This window comes from Anopheles darlingi, chromosome 2, assembly GCF_943734745.1.
Source record: "Anopheles darlingi chromosome 2, idAnoDarlMG_H_01, whole genome shotgun sequence".
Classification (NCBI taxonomy): domain Eukaryota; kingdom Metazoa; phylum Arthropoda; class Insecta; order Diptera; family Culicidae; genus Anopheles; species Anopheles darlingi.
In genome coordinates this window covers 82,483,466-82,501,152 of record NC_064874.1, presented here as the reverse complement: position 1 = coordinate 82,501,152, position 17,687 = coordinate 82,483,466, and the positions used below count along the sequence as shown (strand labels likewise).

The 17,687-nt window shown below is 49.2% G+C and overlaps 2 protein-coding genes across 9 annotated transcripts in view; both read left to right on the top strand.

Moving 5' to 3' along the window:
• Positions 1-1,213, top strand: part of LOC125949847 (zinc transporter 2) — a 24,603-nt gene extending 23,390 nt beyond the window's left edge. For all 8 annotated transcript variants that reach the window (XM_049677279.1, XM_049677278.1, XM_049677274.1 and 5 more), the window contains exons 8-9: positions 70-217; positions 986-1,213. In XM_049677279.1, the coding sequence (XP_049533236.1) occupies positions 70-217; positions 986-1,128 (291 nt within the window). In that variant the 3' untranslated portion in view covers positions 1,129-1,213. The remainder of the gene's footprint in view (positions 1-69; positions 218-985) is intronic.
• A 9,004-nt stretch (positions 1,214-10,217) lies between these two features.
• Positions 10,218-16,347, top strand: LOC125949824 (uncharacterized). The gene is made up of 12 exons (XM_049677221.1): positions 10,218-10,331; positions 10,494-10,535; positions 10,631-10,844; positions 10,920-11,084; positions 11,155-11,240; positions 11,813-12,213; positions 12,623-12,715; positions 12,986-13,086; positions 13,324-13,449; positions 14,042-14,992; positions 15,056-15,217; positions 15,569-16,347. Exons 1-12 carry the CDS (start codon positions 10,220-10,222, stop codon positions 15,954-15,956), a joined length of 2,841 nt encoding a protein of 946 aa, XP_049533178.1. The 5' UTR covers positions 10,218-10,219; the 3' UTR covers positions 15,957-16,347.
• The last annotated feature ends 1,340 nt before the right edge of the window (positions 16,348-17,687 follow it).

Genomic DNA, 17,687 nt, shown 5'->3' with positions numbered 1-17,687 from the left:
TCATTCATTCTCGCTCCGTTCCGTTTCCGTTTCTCTCTCTTCATTTTCATTTTCTTCCTTTTCTCGCAGGTTCTCATGGAGGGCACCCCGAAGTATCTCGATTACACCGAAGTTATGCAAACGTTCCTGCAGATCGAGGGCGTCGTGCGGGTACACAATCTGCGCATTTGGGCGCTGAGCATCAACAAGATAGCGCTCGCTGCTCATTTGGCCGTCGGTAAGAAGGGGTTTGTCGGATGGAGACGCCTGGTTGTTAGCGCACCCCCCACCCCCCCTCTCCCTTTGTCCCGTATCCCTTATCTACTCGAAACCACTGGAGAGCCACCAACGGGTTTTGCGTATCGTATAGGGGGAGAGAACGTTTCAAGTTCCTGTTTCTTTGTACAGGCGCGGTCGCATCACGCACACGCATCCATTGTCGCTTCATTAGGTGGTTTCATCCACTTCACATCCCCTAGCAGAGAAGGGTGCTAGTTGCGTTGAGGTTCTTCCTTTCTGCTTCACACACACACACACAGGATTATTGGATCGTTTTATTAGTGATTCATGAATTTCTTTTCGGTAATTGGTTCCCAGGGAACTCAGCTCAGAAGGATTGTTTTTGTTTCGCTTTCACCCTTCTTTCAAAACAGTCTTCTACCAGGACATTCATAAACAAATGTAAAATACTGTCGGTTGTACTTCCAACTCGTGACACTACCTGGTGATTTTTTGGATCAATTTTTACGAACCACGATGGGGAGTGCAAGCAGAAAAATTCCAAGAAAAAAAAGGAAAAATTCCGTTCTTTAATTGTAAACAAACAAGCGGCAGCCATCGTGTGTGTATGTGAGCGTGTGTGTGTGTGTGTGTGCAGCGTCGGTATCAACTCCAACTATCCCACCGGTGTGAAGTCACCGGCTTTATTGACTGACTTGCGGCCGACCTTCTGACATTCTGTTCTCCGTCTTCTGTTCACCCCCCTCCACCGGTTTTTTTTTTTCAGAACCGAACACCAACACCGAGCTGGTGCTCCGGCAGGCAACGCAGACGGTTCACGCCAAGTATCGCTTTTTCGAAACCACGCTCCAGATCGAAGAGTTCCAGCCCGATATGGAAGATTGCAATCAGTGTACGAATCCAATTTAGGGTTACCAGGTACCCGAGGGCCGAGGATGGTCCGTGTATGTGTGTGTGAGTGTGTGTGGTTTGCGGTAAAATAAAGCCAACTAAAACCTATCAGATGAAAATTGCGTTCTCCTCCTGGGCTGGATCCCCAATAAATTCGACGATCGGCCAGGACGTGCGACGTGGTGTGACGACGGTTCCTCCGGACCGCTCCAATCGGAAATCGGTTCCGGAATGTCCGAAAAACAAATCGCCTCCAACGGGGTGGGGTGGACAGCTGGGGTAGCACCGGTTATTTAAATGGTATCCCCGGGAAGCCCACGACTACCGGACGGAACATCGACCTGATGGTAAATGAACTCGCTGCCGTTACTTCGAACTCGGCCTCGGTCGGCGGTCCTTTCTCGGTAAAAGGATAAATTATGGAAAAATAATCATAAACTTGTTTGTATTCAGATTGAACTATATGTTGAAAGAAAATGTCGTATTCAGATTTCCCGTTGTAATTTCCCGGAAAAAGCAACGGCCGGGGCCGAGCGGACTAAAAAGGAAAACGATTCCGAGGAAAAAGGGGTTCGTGTTTTGAGTGACAAACCCTCCGGATTCCGGGACGTCCGGCGGCGGTGAAGTTTGATCTCGGTCGCGGTCAACCGTTTGTTTGCGACAGGCCCTGCCATGGACGTTCTCGCTAGTGAAGGCATCTCGCCGCCGGCGCGCGGCGGCTGCTACGTCCCGGAACAAAAGGTTCTACCGTCAGGCCGCAAAAGACCACTTTCGTCTCTCTCGGTCGGCATCGGAATGCAGCAGCAGTAGCAGCAGCAGCAGCAGCAGCAGCAACCGTAAGAAGAAGTTTGCAGCAGCGAAGCCGCTTGAATATTTATAATGTCTGGAGCGGATGAATGAATGATTCGGATGACGGAGCGGCTGTCCGGCCTTTTGCCAGCCTAATTGGTAATGCGCGCGGAAGTTTGCGGTGATGGCGGTTTTGCGGGGCAGGCGTTCGTCCTTTTTCGGTATTCAACGCAGTCGCAACGGGTCGTCCGGGCGTCTGGCCGATACGCTTTGCTCATTTCTCAATCTGAATGATTAATTCCGTCTATTAGTTCCGGGGGCTTGTGCTGACTCGGCTCGGCCCGTGACCCGCAGTGACTTCTGCAGGAGTCAGTCCGGTTCAAGTCCGACTGTCCGGCCGTCCGTCTGTCTGTTCTGGCTCCTCGGAACCTCGGATGCGATCAGCCGCGGTCAATCTGTTTCGAGCGAACATGGAATGAATGGAGAATGATCCGTGTCTTTGGCGCTTATCTTTGGCCAGAGCCCCTTTCCCTCTGGACCTTCTCCCTTTCCCGGCCACTACCGGCTGTCGGTCGGTCGGTTGTGAGAGCTAATGGGCAAGTAGTTATGTTCAATTCACTTTCGCGCCAAAGTTTGGACCGTATCCCCGGCGCTCGGTCCTTTTTGTGTTTTGTGTTCCGGTTTTTTGTTTGTTTTTTTTTTCTGTTGGAATTCATTCTGTTGGTTCCGGCGATGGGTTCATCTCTGGGCGCGCTGGCCGTTATCGGCGTATTATGTTCTGCGCTAAAGCGTTTGTTTTTTTGCCATAAAGAATGCCATAATGTGGCGCATAATGTGGAACGGATTGCTCGCTGACCGGGGCCAACCGTTCTTTGGGCAAAGCGATGGCAAAGAGAAAAAGCGTGCACGGAACAGCGGAAAGGCATTTTTAATTGTTTCTGCTTGAGTTATCTACTACCACCACCATCATCACCACCACCACCACCACCGCTACTACCACCACCATCTGATCGCTAGAATGGCCTTCGAAGAGCTTGCTGACCAGCTTGGCAAATTGGTAGTCAAGAGCCATTTCGCGTCTTCGCGTAGAAATCTTTCCATCATTTCCATGCTTTCCCCAAAACCGAATACAAGGATGGAGCGGATTTATGTTGCGTCTTGTCTTCGGAAAACCGTTTCCTCATCACGGAGTGACCTTCCTTGTGTATGTGTGCGTGCGTGTGCTGACAAGACACAAAGCAGTATCATGCATCATCATGGCAACCAATCCGCTCAACTCTCGGAATGCGGCTCCATTGAAGCATGCTCGGTGGCTCGGGTGCTCAGCATCAACATCATGCAGCATCGCTATTTAACATGATTGAAACCAGGGAATTGGAAGCAGCAATGTGAACGGAACCAGTGGCCGTCTCGGCCGTTGATGTTGTTGCGAAATAAACAAAGATGCTGCTGCTGCTGCCGCCGCCGCTTCCTTAGCTCTTCCGATTCTTGGCATTCCCGGGGAACTGCATCTTCCAAGGAAGCGATCGAAGTAGACGACGAGCAGCATGATTTCGAGGCTGCGAGGATGCGATAAAATCACTTATCACCGTTGTCAGTCACGTGCCGGAGCGTTATCACGTTCACGCCGTCCTCGCTCGAACACTCCGCGGAGGACGCGAGGAAATTGATTCGATTCCTGATAGCGCGACATTCCCGTTCCCGAGATTAGTGATGGTCCTGCCCTGGTGGTCGCGGGTGGTCCGTGGCAGGCAAGCAGGCAGGCAGGCAGGTCCGTCGATTTGTTTTCCGATTCCGATTCCAGTCCCCGTGCGACGGATCGTTGCCGTTCCGCGTTTCCGGCACGTCCTGGCACGCCGGAATCAAACCGACCTCAAAGGACTCTGCGTACTGTGGATTGAAGGGGGCTTTGGCGAGGGGACGAACTTTGGTCTCCATTTCAACCGGCAAGGGAGGGAGAAGGTTGCCTTAGGGAATTTCAAGTGTGTGTGTGTGTGCTTGAAACACCCACAACCCAGCCCAAATCGAAGAAGATACACGTCCAGGTGTGTGTGTGGGTACATGTGGGTCGTTTGGTGTCGCTGGAACCGTTTCCCTGCTTCCCCTTATCTTTCCTTTCCTTCTGTGAAGCATATCGGATCGGAACTGGAATGTGTGTGTATGAGTGTGTGTGTCGGGGGTTTGGAGAGTTTGCTGAGAAGTAATTCAATTTCGGTTCGAATACAATCGATCTAACACGAAGGCGAAACGTTCCCACACGTCGTGTGTATGTGTGTGTGTGTGTGTATGCAAAGCAAGGAGCTGGCTACCATCAATTACCTCTGTGCCTGAACTCCTCTTCCCGGGAGGGGCCGAGAACCGATCAAAAGTTGCCCTGGTATCAAAAGTTGGTATCTTCACTCCAATCCGGAACCACACTAACACACACACACACACACACACCCAGGCACGCATGCTAGGGCCACGTGCAAATACTCGCTCATTCGTGATTGTCTAATAAGGTTAAACACTAATTGCCGGCTTCTCTCGGCGTCCTTCGCCGAAGCACTCGTCTCTCGTTAAATGCTCCGCTGCTCTTGGCAAAGCACGCCCCACCAAACACGTGCCCGATCGCTGTGTGTGTGTGTGTGTGTGTGTGTGCATGCCGTGGCTCTTGTGTCACGCTGGAAATGTTGCAAAAGCAACAGCACGGTTTATGCTAAGGTGGTGGTCCCGACGACGACGACGACGACGATGAAGACGGACAGCAACAACTAATTGAAGGAAACAAAACAACAACAGCGCCAACAACAATGTTGCTGGTCCTCACGATCCTGTAGCCGCTGGCTGGAGTTTCCACGTGCGCTCGGTGCGCGTATCGGTGGCGTAAGCTTAGGGAAGGAAGCAGCTTACGCCCAGGGATGGGCATAGTTTTTGGGGAAGTCGCGTTACCACGGCGTTGAAGTACAGCGTTTGGTGAAACATGGCGAGCATTGGCAGCGACCAGCGCAAAGGGTGGCCTATAATGCTGTGTGTTGGAGAAGTTTGACGACGAGGAGTAGCAGGTAGCTTGTGTCTTAATGAAACGATAGTGAAACAGAGTGTTGTGCGCGGAAAACTGCGCCAGCTTCCTGGCCACGCGGGGGTATTGGGCGTGGGGCGCCTCGACAGCAAGGGCCTTAATCTTGGCCGAAACATGTCTTTGCACTCGGTTTGGAGTAGCCGGGTTCATAATCGTTGGAGAAGCATGGCGTTGAAATACACTTGTTGTTAGTCCGCCTGGTTTGCTGTAGGGAGTGCTGTTCTTGTTAAGGTTGAAATGTATTTTTTATAGAAGTAATTAACACAAACAGCGTTAAACAATGGAATGGTTACTAGTGGTATGCTTTTAAACTGCTAATTGACGCTAATTTCGATTTTAGAAGATTTTGGAACGACATATTTCTCAAAGTATTGTTACAATCTACAAGCGCTACAATTTCGGAAATTATCATGGCGTTTATTAAATACTAGCTGATTTACTCGATTTCATGCGGATATGCGGTTTGATATTAACTTTCATTGGTTTTCTTTCATTATTTTGCTTTTTTCCCGTTTTTTCAGCACGATTGAAATTATGGATAAGGCTGCATCCGATAAATATATTTTATATTGTTTTCCACGTTTCTTTACTCACACGATGACGCTATATCATTATGCTAAATTATGTTTATCATATTTTTATAGCTAATTCGACCGTAGTTCTCTCCTAGCAATAATGATCTCTCCATTTTTCCAGATTCTTTTTTCCAACTACAGAGTGAAAATTGTCTTGCAGAAAAAAATATCTATGCTTTGCAATGGAATTCCGAATCTTACCTGCTCGAAGCTTATTCCATAAGTTAATAAAAACGATGCAACTCCAGTAATACACAGTAAGATGACTTCATTATGGACCATTTTAGTAATATAGTCACGCTTTCACCCATAAAATCAAAATGCATTATGGGATACCGAAAGGGGTTCTGAAAACTTATATTGTATTTAAGTTTAATCTAATAAAATCCATTAGTAGTTGCTCAAGTAGTTATTTGGAAGTGAACAACTACATCGCAAATCGCATCTAAACAATGGCCACAGCGAATGTTTGACACGAATTATAAAACCCAGAAATCCTTCTGACCTCTTGAGTAGATGTTGAGCATCCCAGAGTACCGCCATTGCACCATGTTTGTAGACATGGTACTCATTGAGGGCATACAGTGTTCGCTTAACTTTTGTTCACCAAAAAAAAAAAAAAAAAAAGAACCCCCTAGATTGCGCCAAAGTACCTCCAGTTGAATTATCAACACAAACGTCCTCCATCAACTTCAAAACCCGGAGAGCCGGAGACCGAGAAACGGCATCCCCATGAACGGTAACAAGCGCGCTGGCTTGTCAACCATTTTCGTCCGGTACTGCCAGTGTTCGAGGTTCTGTCTGGCGACTCGATCTCGGTCTCTCCATTCCCCGGGTTTCTAGTGTCATAAACAATATCCTATCCCGGGCCTTCTATTCTATTTTGGCCTTCCGTCGGTCCGCCTGGCAATTGGTACTCGACGTTCACCGTCGTGTTCCACACACGGACGCTGCATCCGTCGGTCTCATCCGTCTTGTCGGGCTTGTCCACCGGATTGTCCACCGTGGACAGACTGAGCCAAAAACCACACTAGGACTAACCAACCAACATGCCAAGCCATGCTGGCCTGGCATGACGAAGCTGCAATACTAGAGAGCTGGAGGACCAATTTGATTCCATTGCCACGGCACGAAGTGTGCCGTTTTGTGTATGTGTGTGTGAGTCTCGCACTTGCCCCACCTTTCAGCCGACCTGCTTCTTCAGCTTTTGGAAGGGTTTTCTCGCTTTCGTTCTCGAGTGTCGACGAACTAGGGCCAAGGAAAAGCACCGTGAGAAGTTCAAGGATAATATGAAGCACTTCCTGGATTGCACTACCATTGTGCAGAGGTATAGAGAGAGAGAAAGAGAGAGAGAGAGAGAGAGAGAGAGAGAGAGAGAGAGAGAGAGAGAGAGAGAGAGAGAGAGAGAGAGAGAGAAATAGAGGGCATGGAATGGAAAACAAAATGAAGCCCCGGTGATGAATGGCTCAAGGTTGCGGCCGAGATCCTCGACTTTTGTGCATGATAAATATGACAGCTCGTACCGGTGTGTGATGAAGGTAGACGGATAAAGGTACTTGCTTGCACTTGCTTGGCCCTTTTGGCGCATTCCAGGGCCAAAGGATCTTTCCGTAAAGCACACCAAAAAAAAAAAACAAAAACAAAAGCAACAAGAAGCCGTCACATTATTGTTGCAATCTTGGTATTGCGCTTTGATTGAAGTCCATGTGGCACATGCGGGCATGTGCCGAGATACAGATAGAAGGCGGAGGATTCAGGTACACTCGGACAACCATCACGGACCGTTCGAGGCCCATCGAGGATGTTGGTTCCCAAGTACTACCGAGGATACTGCGACGAACTGAAAAGCGAAGTACGAATTACGTTGGTCTGGATTTGGACTTTCGTTTCATTCTCAGAGACGCGCCAATTCTACGTCAGCCAATTTTGAGATTCGCGCAGCAGTTGCAGTTCGTCCAGTTCGCGTTCGCTGAATTCGAGGACTGCGCTCCGTTTTGCGAGGGTCCTTCTTGATCATGCGAGATGTTTTTCCTGCGAACCCCCTTTTAACCGTCGTACTATTCGGTGTTTATCCAGCGCTCTTCCATTCTAGATTACCCAAAGGCCCGCAGACACGCTTGTGAATTGTTCGAGTGGCAATTCGGGGTTCATGTCGTTTCGTTTTCTGTTCCCGCTACAAAACTCTTGCACCGATTTGTCCCCACAGGCCACGGGGCCTTTTTTCTCGGGGATTGCAACATACTGGCGCAAGGCGACGAGCTGATCGCCGAATGGCGAATGAAACGGGGAAGACAAAACACTAGAAAATTCCCTTGGCATCGAGGCGATGGAAAACCCGGAAATCACATTGAACGCATTTCGCAAAAGCATCCCCCCGGACGCGGAACTCGTGTCAAGCCCATCGGGAGGTACTAGCTGGCGTATGTGTAACCATTGAAACTTCCACGAACTTCACGCGCCATGCCAGAGCGACTGGCCTCAGGAACGCCTGGAAACGCCGGATGTGAGCGTGTTGGACCACCGTTTGTGTGTGTGTGTGTGTGTGCCGGTTCCGAAGGGTTTTCTTACGCTTTCCGTCGACGAATAGCGTAATAGTGTTCTACCGTTGTTGTTGTTCCTCTTCCGTCGATGACGACGACGACGACGACGACGATGACGGTGACTGACCTCGGGAGCGTTTCGTCATGTTGAGCTGGAGTCTCCGTGGTCGTGGTGGTGGCCCTGGAGCTGTTTCTCGTACGTTGTAGCGGAAATTCACTTTCCTGAAATTAGATTCCACTTCGTGTGCGCTCCATTGCACGCCATACCGTCCCCTTTACCTACCCTGCACTGCTCGCACTGGGAGGAAGGCCTAGGCTTCGGTTACTTTCCTCAAACCCCCCCCCCCCCTCCCTCAACCACTCACCCAACCTACCTGGACGGTTGTGGCGCATTTTGATAATTCATGGAGAAAATTGATTTCCCCTGTCGATGGTGTAGCATTACAAGGTACTTTTTAATTACGAGGAAACTCGCGGAAAACGACGGAAAATAAGGTGTATTTCGGACACAGGGGCCCCGGGACTCCGGAGCGACGTGCTGTGCCGGGCACATGCCGTTCCGGTGGAGTATTAGCTCCATCATTCCCTTCTCCCCATCATGAACACCTCCGATGGGCTGGTCTAACGGGTTCATTGCATCCATTAGGAAATGTGTAAAATCCCTAATACGTCGAGTGCATGCAAACTTTGGCACGATGCTGCTGCCGCTGCTGCTGTTGTGGCGTTGGTGCAGTTAGTGGTTCGTTAAGAATGAAAGGCGAGTACATTTTATCTTAAATTATTGATGCACGCCACGGAAATGGTATTCAAATGAGGTCTATTTCGAGGATGGTTCCGATCTTTTTGGTGGCGTTTAGAGAGGTCGTTTGCGAATTAGTTTTGAAACATGGTAGCTAATAATGCTGTGAGACAGAAGAAATTCTATTTTCAATAGCAACCAAAAATGAATATAAACGATCTACACTAAAATAAATCTATACTATGCACAGCGGCAGTGTAACAGTGAAAAAATCAACAGTTGCACGAACAACTCGTGTTTAAAACAAATTATGCAACAAAAACAAAGATATTTAAAAATGGAAGAGAAGAGCTCAGGAATTTACCATTGCCCTTACAGTTCTAACTTGCTTTCCATGTTCAACTAAATTCTTGTTATTTTGTTTTTGTGATGAAAAAATAAAGTCCAATTCAATTTATTGCATTCGATATGTAATGGCACAGCATAGGTTGAAATTTATGCCCATTTTAAACATTATTGTAAAGCCATTTTACATGATTATGCTGTTTTGTGTTTCTTTTGCATTGGTTCTTATTACACTTGACTTGTTATTAGTTTGTTTTGTTTACGTTAATTAGTTTGTCTATTTATCAGCTTACGCCACTTTTTATTACAACTGCCTTCGTGCTGCTCAAAGTCGTTTCTTTGCATTCATTTGCATTCCTATTATTTCTTTGCATTACAATTGCATGCAGCTAAAAATGGTTTCATTTTTGCCAATAACAAAACCTATTTAATTTATTTCTCTTATCAAGACTAACTTTGTCAACTCCTAAAAAGCATATCTATTAATAACTGGGGGGATAAAATAATCTCAATTCAGTTTTAACCTGCCAGGCATAACATACTGTATTGTCATACTATCGTTAACCATTCTTTTGCAAACATTGCCACTTAATCTCAACTGCTTCTATTGTGTAAAATGCTGTTATGCTTCTTGCTGCACCAGAAAGCATAAAGCACGATCGACATCGCGATCGGCGATCGTACTACCCCGTGACGATCATCATTGCACGCAACAGTCGCGCAACATTCCCAACCAGCTGCTGCTGCTACTGCTGCGGTGGCGCCACGAAAGTGAAAGTATATGCCGGCATACCGGCTGCTTCCCTCATCTCAATGGCGTTCCCGCGTCGTTCCATTTCAACAAACCGGGGCGCCGGCACCGAGAAACGCATGTATGCGTGTGGCAGCAAAGACGACGACGAAGACGACGACGACGACGACGACGACGGTGGAGTTGTTTTGGTTTCGACGCCGCCATCGTTACATAAACCAAACGTGGCGCTCGGATCGACTCGGAATCGAGTTCGATGGGTGGTCGATGCCTTCTTCGCGGATCGCGATCTTCAGTCGATCGTACGCCATGCTGGAACGCGGAACGTTCGGGGCGCGCTTCATCGCGCTGCTCGTGCTGCTGTTGCTCTCGTCAGCTGATCATCAACAGCTGGTGGCCGCATTTCGCAAATCATTTGAAGGTTAGTTGCCCCTTCCTCCATCTCTCAAAATGGAGGCCTTTCTAGGAAGTAGGCGAAGTACCGTTAAGCGGATTGTTGCGCGCCTCAAGGTTAACTGTGCTTTGCCCTCTCTCTTCTTTCTCTCTCTCTCTCTCTCTCTTCTCACGTCACGCTTCACTGCAGAGCTGAGTGTCCATACGATTCCCGACTCCGGATCACTGGAAGGTAAGGTTGGAAGGCGTTTGACGCTTGGTTACTGACGACTGACATAACTCACCCGGTTACACCACACCTTCGTTCGATTGTTCTTCGCCCGCTAGACTGTTCGCTTCGGCTACAGAAACTGGCCAGCGATGAACCGACGGCTGCTGCCCCCACGGAAGAGTATCCCTCGTTTTCGCGCGAGTTTGCCCACCTGGCGGCCCTGGGCTGGCGACCGGCCACCGGTAAAGGGGAGCTCGAGTGGCGCTGCAGTGGGACACTGATCGCGGAAGACTTTATCCTGACGGCCGCTCACTGCACGCAGGATGAAGGGTAAGTGGCGCCAACGTCTCCCGGTTTCGACTCCAGAGTTGAACTCCAGAGTTTTGCTGCCTTTCCTCTACTTAGTGCGGAACCGGTGGTGGTGCGACTCGGGGATCTCGACCTGTACAACCCCAAAGATGATCGCTATGTGCAGCAGATCGAAATCGCGGAGATCGTGCGTCATCCGGAGTTTAAATTCGACAGTGCGTATCATGACGTTGCGTTGCTGCGCCTCAAACAACCCGTGACGTAAGTCGACGCGCAACCAGACGCACGCCGTGGCCCACCATTAACCGGTTTCTGTGGCTCGTGCTTTCAGTGTCACCGATTTCGTTACGCCGGCCTGCCTTTACACCAACGATTCCCTGCCATTCGATCGGCTTTACGCATCCGGATGGGACTTTTGTGAGTATCGATCGTCTGTGTGTGTATTTATGGGCCCTATTGCGAGTGTCTTGTCTTGCAAACGAGACTGCCTTACTACTACCGAAAAAACTTAGCAGTCTTTTTGGGCTCTTATGAATGAACTTGTTATTTTTTACAGCCGGTTTTCAAAACAAATACTAATACTAACAAATTTTTCACCAACACCACCAAAACCCAACATCTTTCGGTCCAATGGCAACGCGACTTTCAGTCTCGTTTTCAAGACTCAGAGTCTGGTAGGTTTTGGCAACAGACTCTGAGTCTTGAAAACGAGACTGAAAATGGTATATTTTTTCGTTTTGGTCGTAGTTGCCATTGGAACGAAAGATGTTGGTTTTTGGTGGTATTGGAGACTAATTTGGTAGTATTAGTATTTGTTTTGAAATCAGGCTGTAAAAAATCACAAGTTTATTCATAAAAGCTAAACAAGACTGCTAAGTTTTTTCAGCAGTAGTAAGGCAGTCTCGTTTGCAAGACAAGACACTCGCAATAGGGCCCTATGTGACTCTTCGTGGATTTCTATTATTCGTCCTCCTTCCTATTTCGCGTAGATGCCGAAGTGTCACCACCGATCGTGACGGCGCCGCTGAATCCGATCAATCAGGATCGGTGCAAGTTTTGGTATCGCGATAACAAGGAAGCCTTCCGGCGCGGTATCAACCGGATGCAGATGTGCGCAGGGGATGAGAAGCTCAAGAGTTGTCCGAGTGATACCGGAGGACCGCTGCAGGTGCGGTTACTGTCCAGCTCTCGGTACACTCCTTTTGTGGTCGGTGTGTCGGCGTTGGGTGTGCCTTGTGGTGCCACGACGCCCGGCGTGTACGCTAAGGTGCCACATTACATCCTGTGGATTGAGGACGTCACGAAGCGAGTGTACCATCCGGCGGATTGTGTTGTGCGACACATTTCGCGGCGTGAACGTGACACTGCGCTCGTCGCAACGGAGCTTAAGGTAGGCCGACGACGGCGACGACGACGTTTCCATGGTTTAGGTCGCAGTAAGCTCCGGTGTGCCCTCGACACTAACGCCTGAATTCGGAATGGTTCGATGTAAAGCGATGCTTGTGTAGTGTTTGATTTATACAAAAAAAAAAAACGCCAACGCCTGACCAAAAGCAGAGAGTCCCTTCTCTCCTGAAGTGGCCAGCTGGACAGCTACAAATCGATTCTGATTCCCGTTAACAGATTTAATGCATTCGCTCGATCGAACTGAACGTCCGGTAGGGTTTAGAGTGTTCCTGGTAGACACTTTTCCACCGAGAGAGAGATTCAAGCACTTGAGTGCACCTTCCCCGAACGCATACAGACACACAAGTCACAGTGTTGCAGCTTTTGGCTTTCATTTCCCTTCTCCATTGCAGACACTCACCCCCGAGACGCATCTAACCGGTGTGAGGAGCACGGTACCGGCCAATCCTTTGCGTGCTAAATTGCACGTATTCAAAGAATTTAAGGTTAGTTAAACAACGACTATTTACTGGGCCAGTCTTCCGATGGCCTTCACGTTCTCCTCTACGAGCGCGTGCCACCAACGAAGCAGAAGACTAACATCGTTCGAGCATCTTTTCGACTTTTCGTTTCCTGCTTTTTTGGCTTCCCCGACGGTGGCCCCATCCTGGTCTTCCTGGTGGTGCACAATGCACACACACTCGGGCACCCTTGGCATGCTGTCTACACTCTCTGGTGCACGGACCCCCGGCCCGGAACTCGGTCCCGGAGTGCAGTGTGCGGTCGGCAAGGAGGGCGAGAACGTGGAGTGGATTTGCGGTTGCACAATTGTTGCACAGGACTACGCCCTGACGTCCGCCCGATGCGTCAAGGATGTGTAAGTGCACTAACTGCCTCCTCCGTGCTCTGTCTCTCCTTCTTCCGTTCTTTGCTGTGCGATTCCCTGGATTCCCGGGAAACGCCAGGATCCTCCGGATGAAAATGTTAACAATTTGAACTACAACCACATCTCTCTCTCTCTCTCTCCCTCCGTTCCGGGTGATCGGTTTGGCGTTGGTCCGATAAATCCTGCTGCTGCTGCTGCCGCCGGTTGCTGCTGTGTACGGAACACCAGGGAGGTCGATGTGGTGAACTATCGCAACGACTGGAAGAAGATTGCCGAGGTCATCTTCCATCCGGAGTGGGACAGGAAGACGCTCTACAACGATCTGGCACTGATTCGGCTGCAAACCGACAACCGGTGAGTTGTGAAGTTGCTATATTTATTTCCGGACCCCCCCCTTACTCGTACGCCATTGTGGTCCGGTTTCTGGGGTTGTTGTTCTGGACCAGGGACACGGACCCTGGACCCTGGACCGGTCGTGGGTTCGATTTCCGATTTAAAGCGAAAGCGGACGGACGAATAATTTATTGATGGCGATTATGGACATTGCTGGTGCTGGTGCTGGTGCTGCTCGAACGTGATTCGAGCACCGGAACATTGTTCTTGGAGCACACACACACAGCAGCAGCAGCACGGAATTCTCCTGGATTCTGGGGTGTAAATTGTACGCGATTCCCTTATTACAAATCATTCGTTAACGGAGCATTTTAGCGGAGTAATCGGAGAGGGTATTGGCGGCCATTTTGTAGGGAGGCCTTGTAGAGGACTCCTTACGCAGAGCGGGCCGAGAGTGGTGTTGCAGATTGAAAATGTAATCAACCGGTTCCGGCACCACACCACGACGATGAGAGTCGATGCTCACTGGTCCGGTCGTCGTGGCGTGAAACTAATTCGTGGAAATCTATCGTTCTTCTCGTCCCCTCGCTGGTGGTGCGTGCGATCCGCGTAGCAATCGATACGACTGGAAGGCGGTTTCGTGCGTCGGCAGTACGCACAGTGATGTCGATGATCAAAGGGATCGATACCTTTCGTTCGGCATCGGACCGTACAACCTGAACGATGATGGTGCCAAGGATGGCAACGAGGATGCTACCGAGCGGTATCTGACGGCCACGCTGCAACTCCTGGCGAACGTCAATTGCAGCGACGCGTACCAGGGGTACGGTATACTGAAGAGTGGCATCAATGAGACGCACCAATTCTGCCTCGGTTCCGGTGGTGACTCGCTGGTTCCCGGTGCCTGTGAACCCTGGAATGGTAACGAGGTGCTGGGTGAGATACGACCTGGACCTGGACCTGGAACAGCAGCCGGAGTTGGTTCACCGTTTCCCGAGGATCTCGTCGGTGTTAGTTCGTACGCACCGGAGTGTGGATTCGGTCGACGGCCACTGGTAGCGACGCGCCCCGGCGCCTACATCGGTTGGTTAAATAGTGTCGTGTACAAGACGACGGAGCTGAGCGCGGTACCGCAGGAGCTGCTGGAGAAGGAGCTCGCCCTCGATTACGTCTGCGAAGGTGAGAACCGGGATGCGGGAGTTTGCGTCCATATTGACCACTGTTCGCACCGGGCGCTCGTCACCAAGCAGCTGATCAAGCTGTGCACCAACGAGACGGCCACCATCGTGTGCTGTCCGGTGAATTCGTTCATCGCTACCGCCCATCTACCGCTGCTGACGGAGTGCGAGACGAACTATCAACGGTTTCGCAAGAAGTATGTCGAGTTTGCCGGCGCGGATGCGGGTGAGGACGGCGAGCTGATGGAAGGGGACCATCCGCATACGGCAATGATCGGCTGGAAGGTTAACAAGACGTCCTCGGCCATCGGGTGGCACTGTATCGGGACGCTCATCAACCGCAACACGGTCCTTACGACCGCCGGTTGTACCAACACCTTTCGCAGGTATGGCTTTAAGATTGCTTTCTCCTTTTTGCTACTATTGAATTCGGTTCTCGGTCGCTCCAGACGAAGCCCGGATGTGGTGAGTGTTGGCGAGACGAACGTCGACCGGATTTACGACGGAACGGCACAGATCATCCGCGTCAAGGAGACGATCCGCTATCCGAGCTACAACGCGAAGACGCACGAGTTCGACATCGCGGTACTGAAGCTGGCGTCCGATGTGCAGTAAGTGTTGGGTAAAAAGCCGTAGCTGTGTTTGGTACTAATCGGCGTGGTCTTGGGAGTTGGCATGCATGGCAATTCAATTTGCTGGTTCCCCTTTTTCCAACTTTCCAAAATGCTGTTGGATGGAATTCGAAAAGCCTGCGGCATCCTGGGGGAACACAGACAGAACGCATATCCGATACCGGTGTGGAGGGAATAGATTAGCAAATTGAGTTACCGGCACCACCAACAACGGGCGACGTAACGTTCAACAGACCAACACTAATTTGCAACACTCCCCCCCCCCGAACATTGCGCTTATCATTTCCACCATGTTGTTGTTGTTATTGCTTCTTCTCTCCTCGGTGATAGGGTCAGTGCGAACGCGGTACCGGCCTGTCTGTGGCGGGACCTCAACCGTACACCGTACTATGGCCAGGCGGTCCACTTCGACGGGCGGTCGGTGTCGGCCCGGGACCGGAATGTGGTCCACAACCGGGACTGCAAGCTGTTCACCGAGCACACGGACCTGAACGGTGATCAGATGTGTTGGCAGAGCTTCCGGTTGCGGGAGGATGGAACCGATGCACCGAGCTGTGGCCGCCGGGGCGATCCGTTTATCATGCTGCAGCGCAGCAACAACATCTACCTTCCGTTTCTGGTCGGGCTGTACAGCCACGACCGGCAGTGTGCCGGCGGTGAACCGATCGTGGCCACGCGCATCTCTTCCTACATCAATTGGATTAGTCTATACATGTAACCCCCCCCCCCCCCCCCCTTCGGATCCACGGCGGTGTGGCTGGCTGGCCGCGACGTATAATGACAGGCGGCGGTGGCGGCGGCGACGGCGGCATTTGGTTGCCGGATCGGTAATGTTTGGTTCGAACTTTCGCGAGCAGATAACGGGCGCTTCGGTTGCGCTGTTTTCCCGACATTCAGGCGAATGCGCTCCTGTGTGTGTGCGTGTGTGTGTGCGCGTGTGTATGCGTGTTGCGTGTGGATCACACCAAGTAGGTGACAATTGCATTGGAAATTGTTGGCGTTGTGTCCGTTGCATCGAGTTTCAATCATCGGCGAGAGTGATGCAGATGGCAAACCATGAAAGGAGCTTTTGTTTGGCGAATAAAATACTCATTTTATATTAAACTTTATACCTTTCCTATTGGTGGAATCATGATGCCCGGGCTTATTTCTGGGTTTTAGAACGATTTGTCTGATGATGATGACGGATGACAGATGCTATGAATGTTCAAATAGGCTGTTCAAATATGCTCGCCCAACATGATTATTTGATGTCAGATGAACAAATTTAAACCGAAAACTAATAACTTCAATGGACACCACCTGCTAGGATAGTTCAAATGTATCAAAATGGAGTTCAAATTATTTGCCGATTGATGTGGTGTGCGTAAGAGATTGATTAAAAATCATTCAACTAATAAACATCTGGCGACATGTACGAATTGCATTCATTTTTGAATTAGTAGCTTACAGAGATAAATTAGAAAAACACAGAACAGAGTTTTTCTGTTATTTTGATCATTTTTCTCCATAATCAGACTGCAAAAACACTAAACTGAAAACAACCTTCCTTCCGTAGTAGTTAAAAGGGCGTATTCATCGTTTTGAAAGCTTCCATAGAAATGCGCTCTATAATTTATTGCAGTTTAGCGTTCGCGTAGGAACTGATTTTGATAAAACTATTTTATTCCACGATCGGACATGAGAAGTACAGGAATATTTGAAATGAATACTCGACTGATGTTATATTAAACAAAATCAAAGCATCGGTTTTCGATAGAAGTGACTGATTCTGAGTCTGTTTCGAGAAAGATGTTGATTGTTTCTGAGCGCGATGATGGTTTAAACCTTTTTTTCATTGACATTTCTAGGGATTCTACATATTCTACTGCATTTTGCAGAAGCTTGAATGATCCAAGTACCCATTCGTATTATTTTTCGCCTTTCTCACGTTGACTGTTCCTTGACAACGAACTTGGAAAACATTATTGAAAATTGTGCCTTTTTAATTGTATTTTAACTTAACTTAAAAAAAATTCCAATCCATGCTTAGCTTAAAGCAATAATATCGAATAGAAATTATCTTCTAAAATTGTATCGAAAACGAAACACCAAATAAGTGTTTCTCTATAACGTTTTAGTTTCTTGTATAACGTTTTAGAGATTCCGTTAAGAGAAAACATTTGAAAATATTAATTGAATCGTATTTTTTCTTCCGTGAAAAGCACAGCAAAAGTTAAATATCCATCACCGATCCACTGGACATCAAACAACGCTCCAGCTAATTGGATTTATTTGGGCAAAAGATTACGGAACACACTTTAAACACAGCCGCGGTGCCGGCGATTCCTCGCGCCGTTGGAGGCATCCAGTTTAATCAATATGCACGGTGACACTGGTGGTGCATTAAGTACCACACCACAGACAGGATCACATTACGACTGAGTGACTTCTAATGACACTTGCCGCG

What these genes read in the sequence shown, in the direction of transcription:
- LOC125949824 (XM_049677221.1), top strand. Translation starts at nt 10,220, where the DNA reads ATGCTGGAACGCGGAACGTTCGGGGCGCGCTTCATCGCGCTGCTCGTG. An exon ending in CGCATCCGGATGGGACTTTT is followed by an intron (nt 11,241 to 11,812) that starts GTGAGTATCGAT and finishes TATTTCGCGTAG; the next exon opens with ATGCCGAAGTGTCACCACCG. An exon ending in ACGTATTCAAAGAATTTAAG is followed by an intron (nt 12,716 to 12,985) that starts GTTAGTTAAACA and finishes CCCGGAGTGCAG; the next exon opens with TGTGCGGTCGGCAAGGAGGG.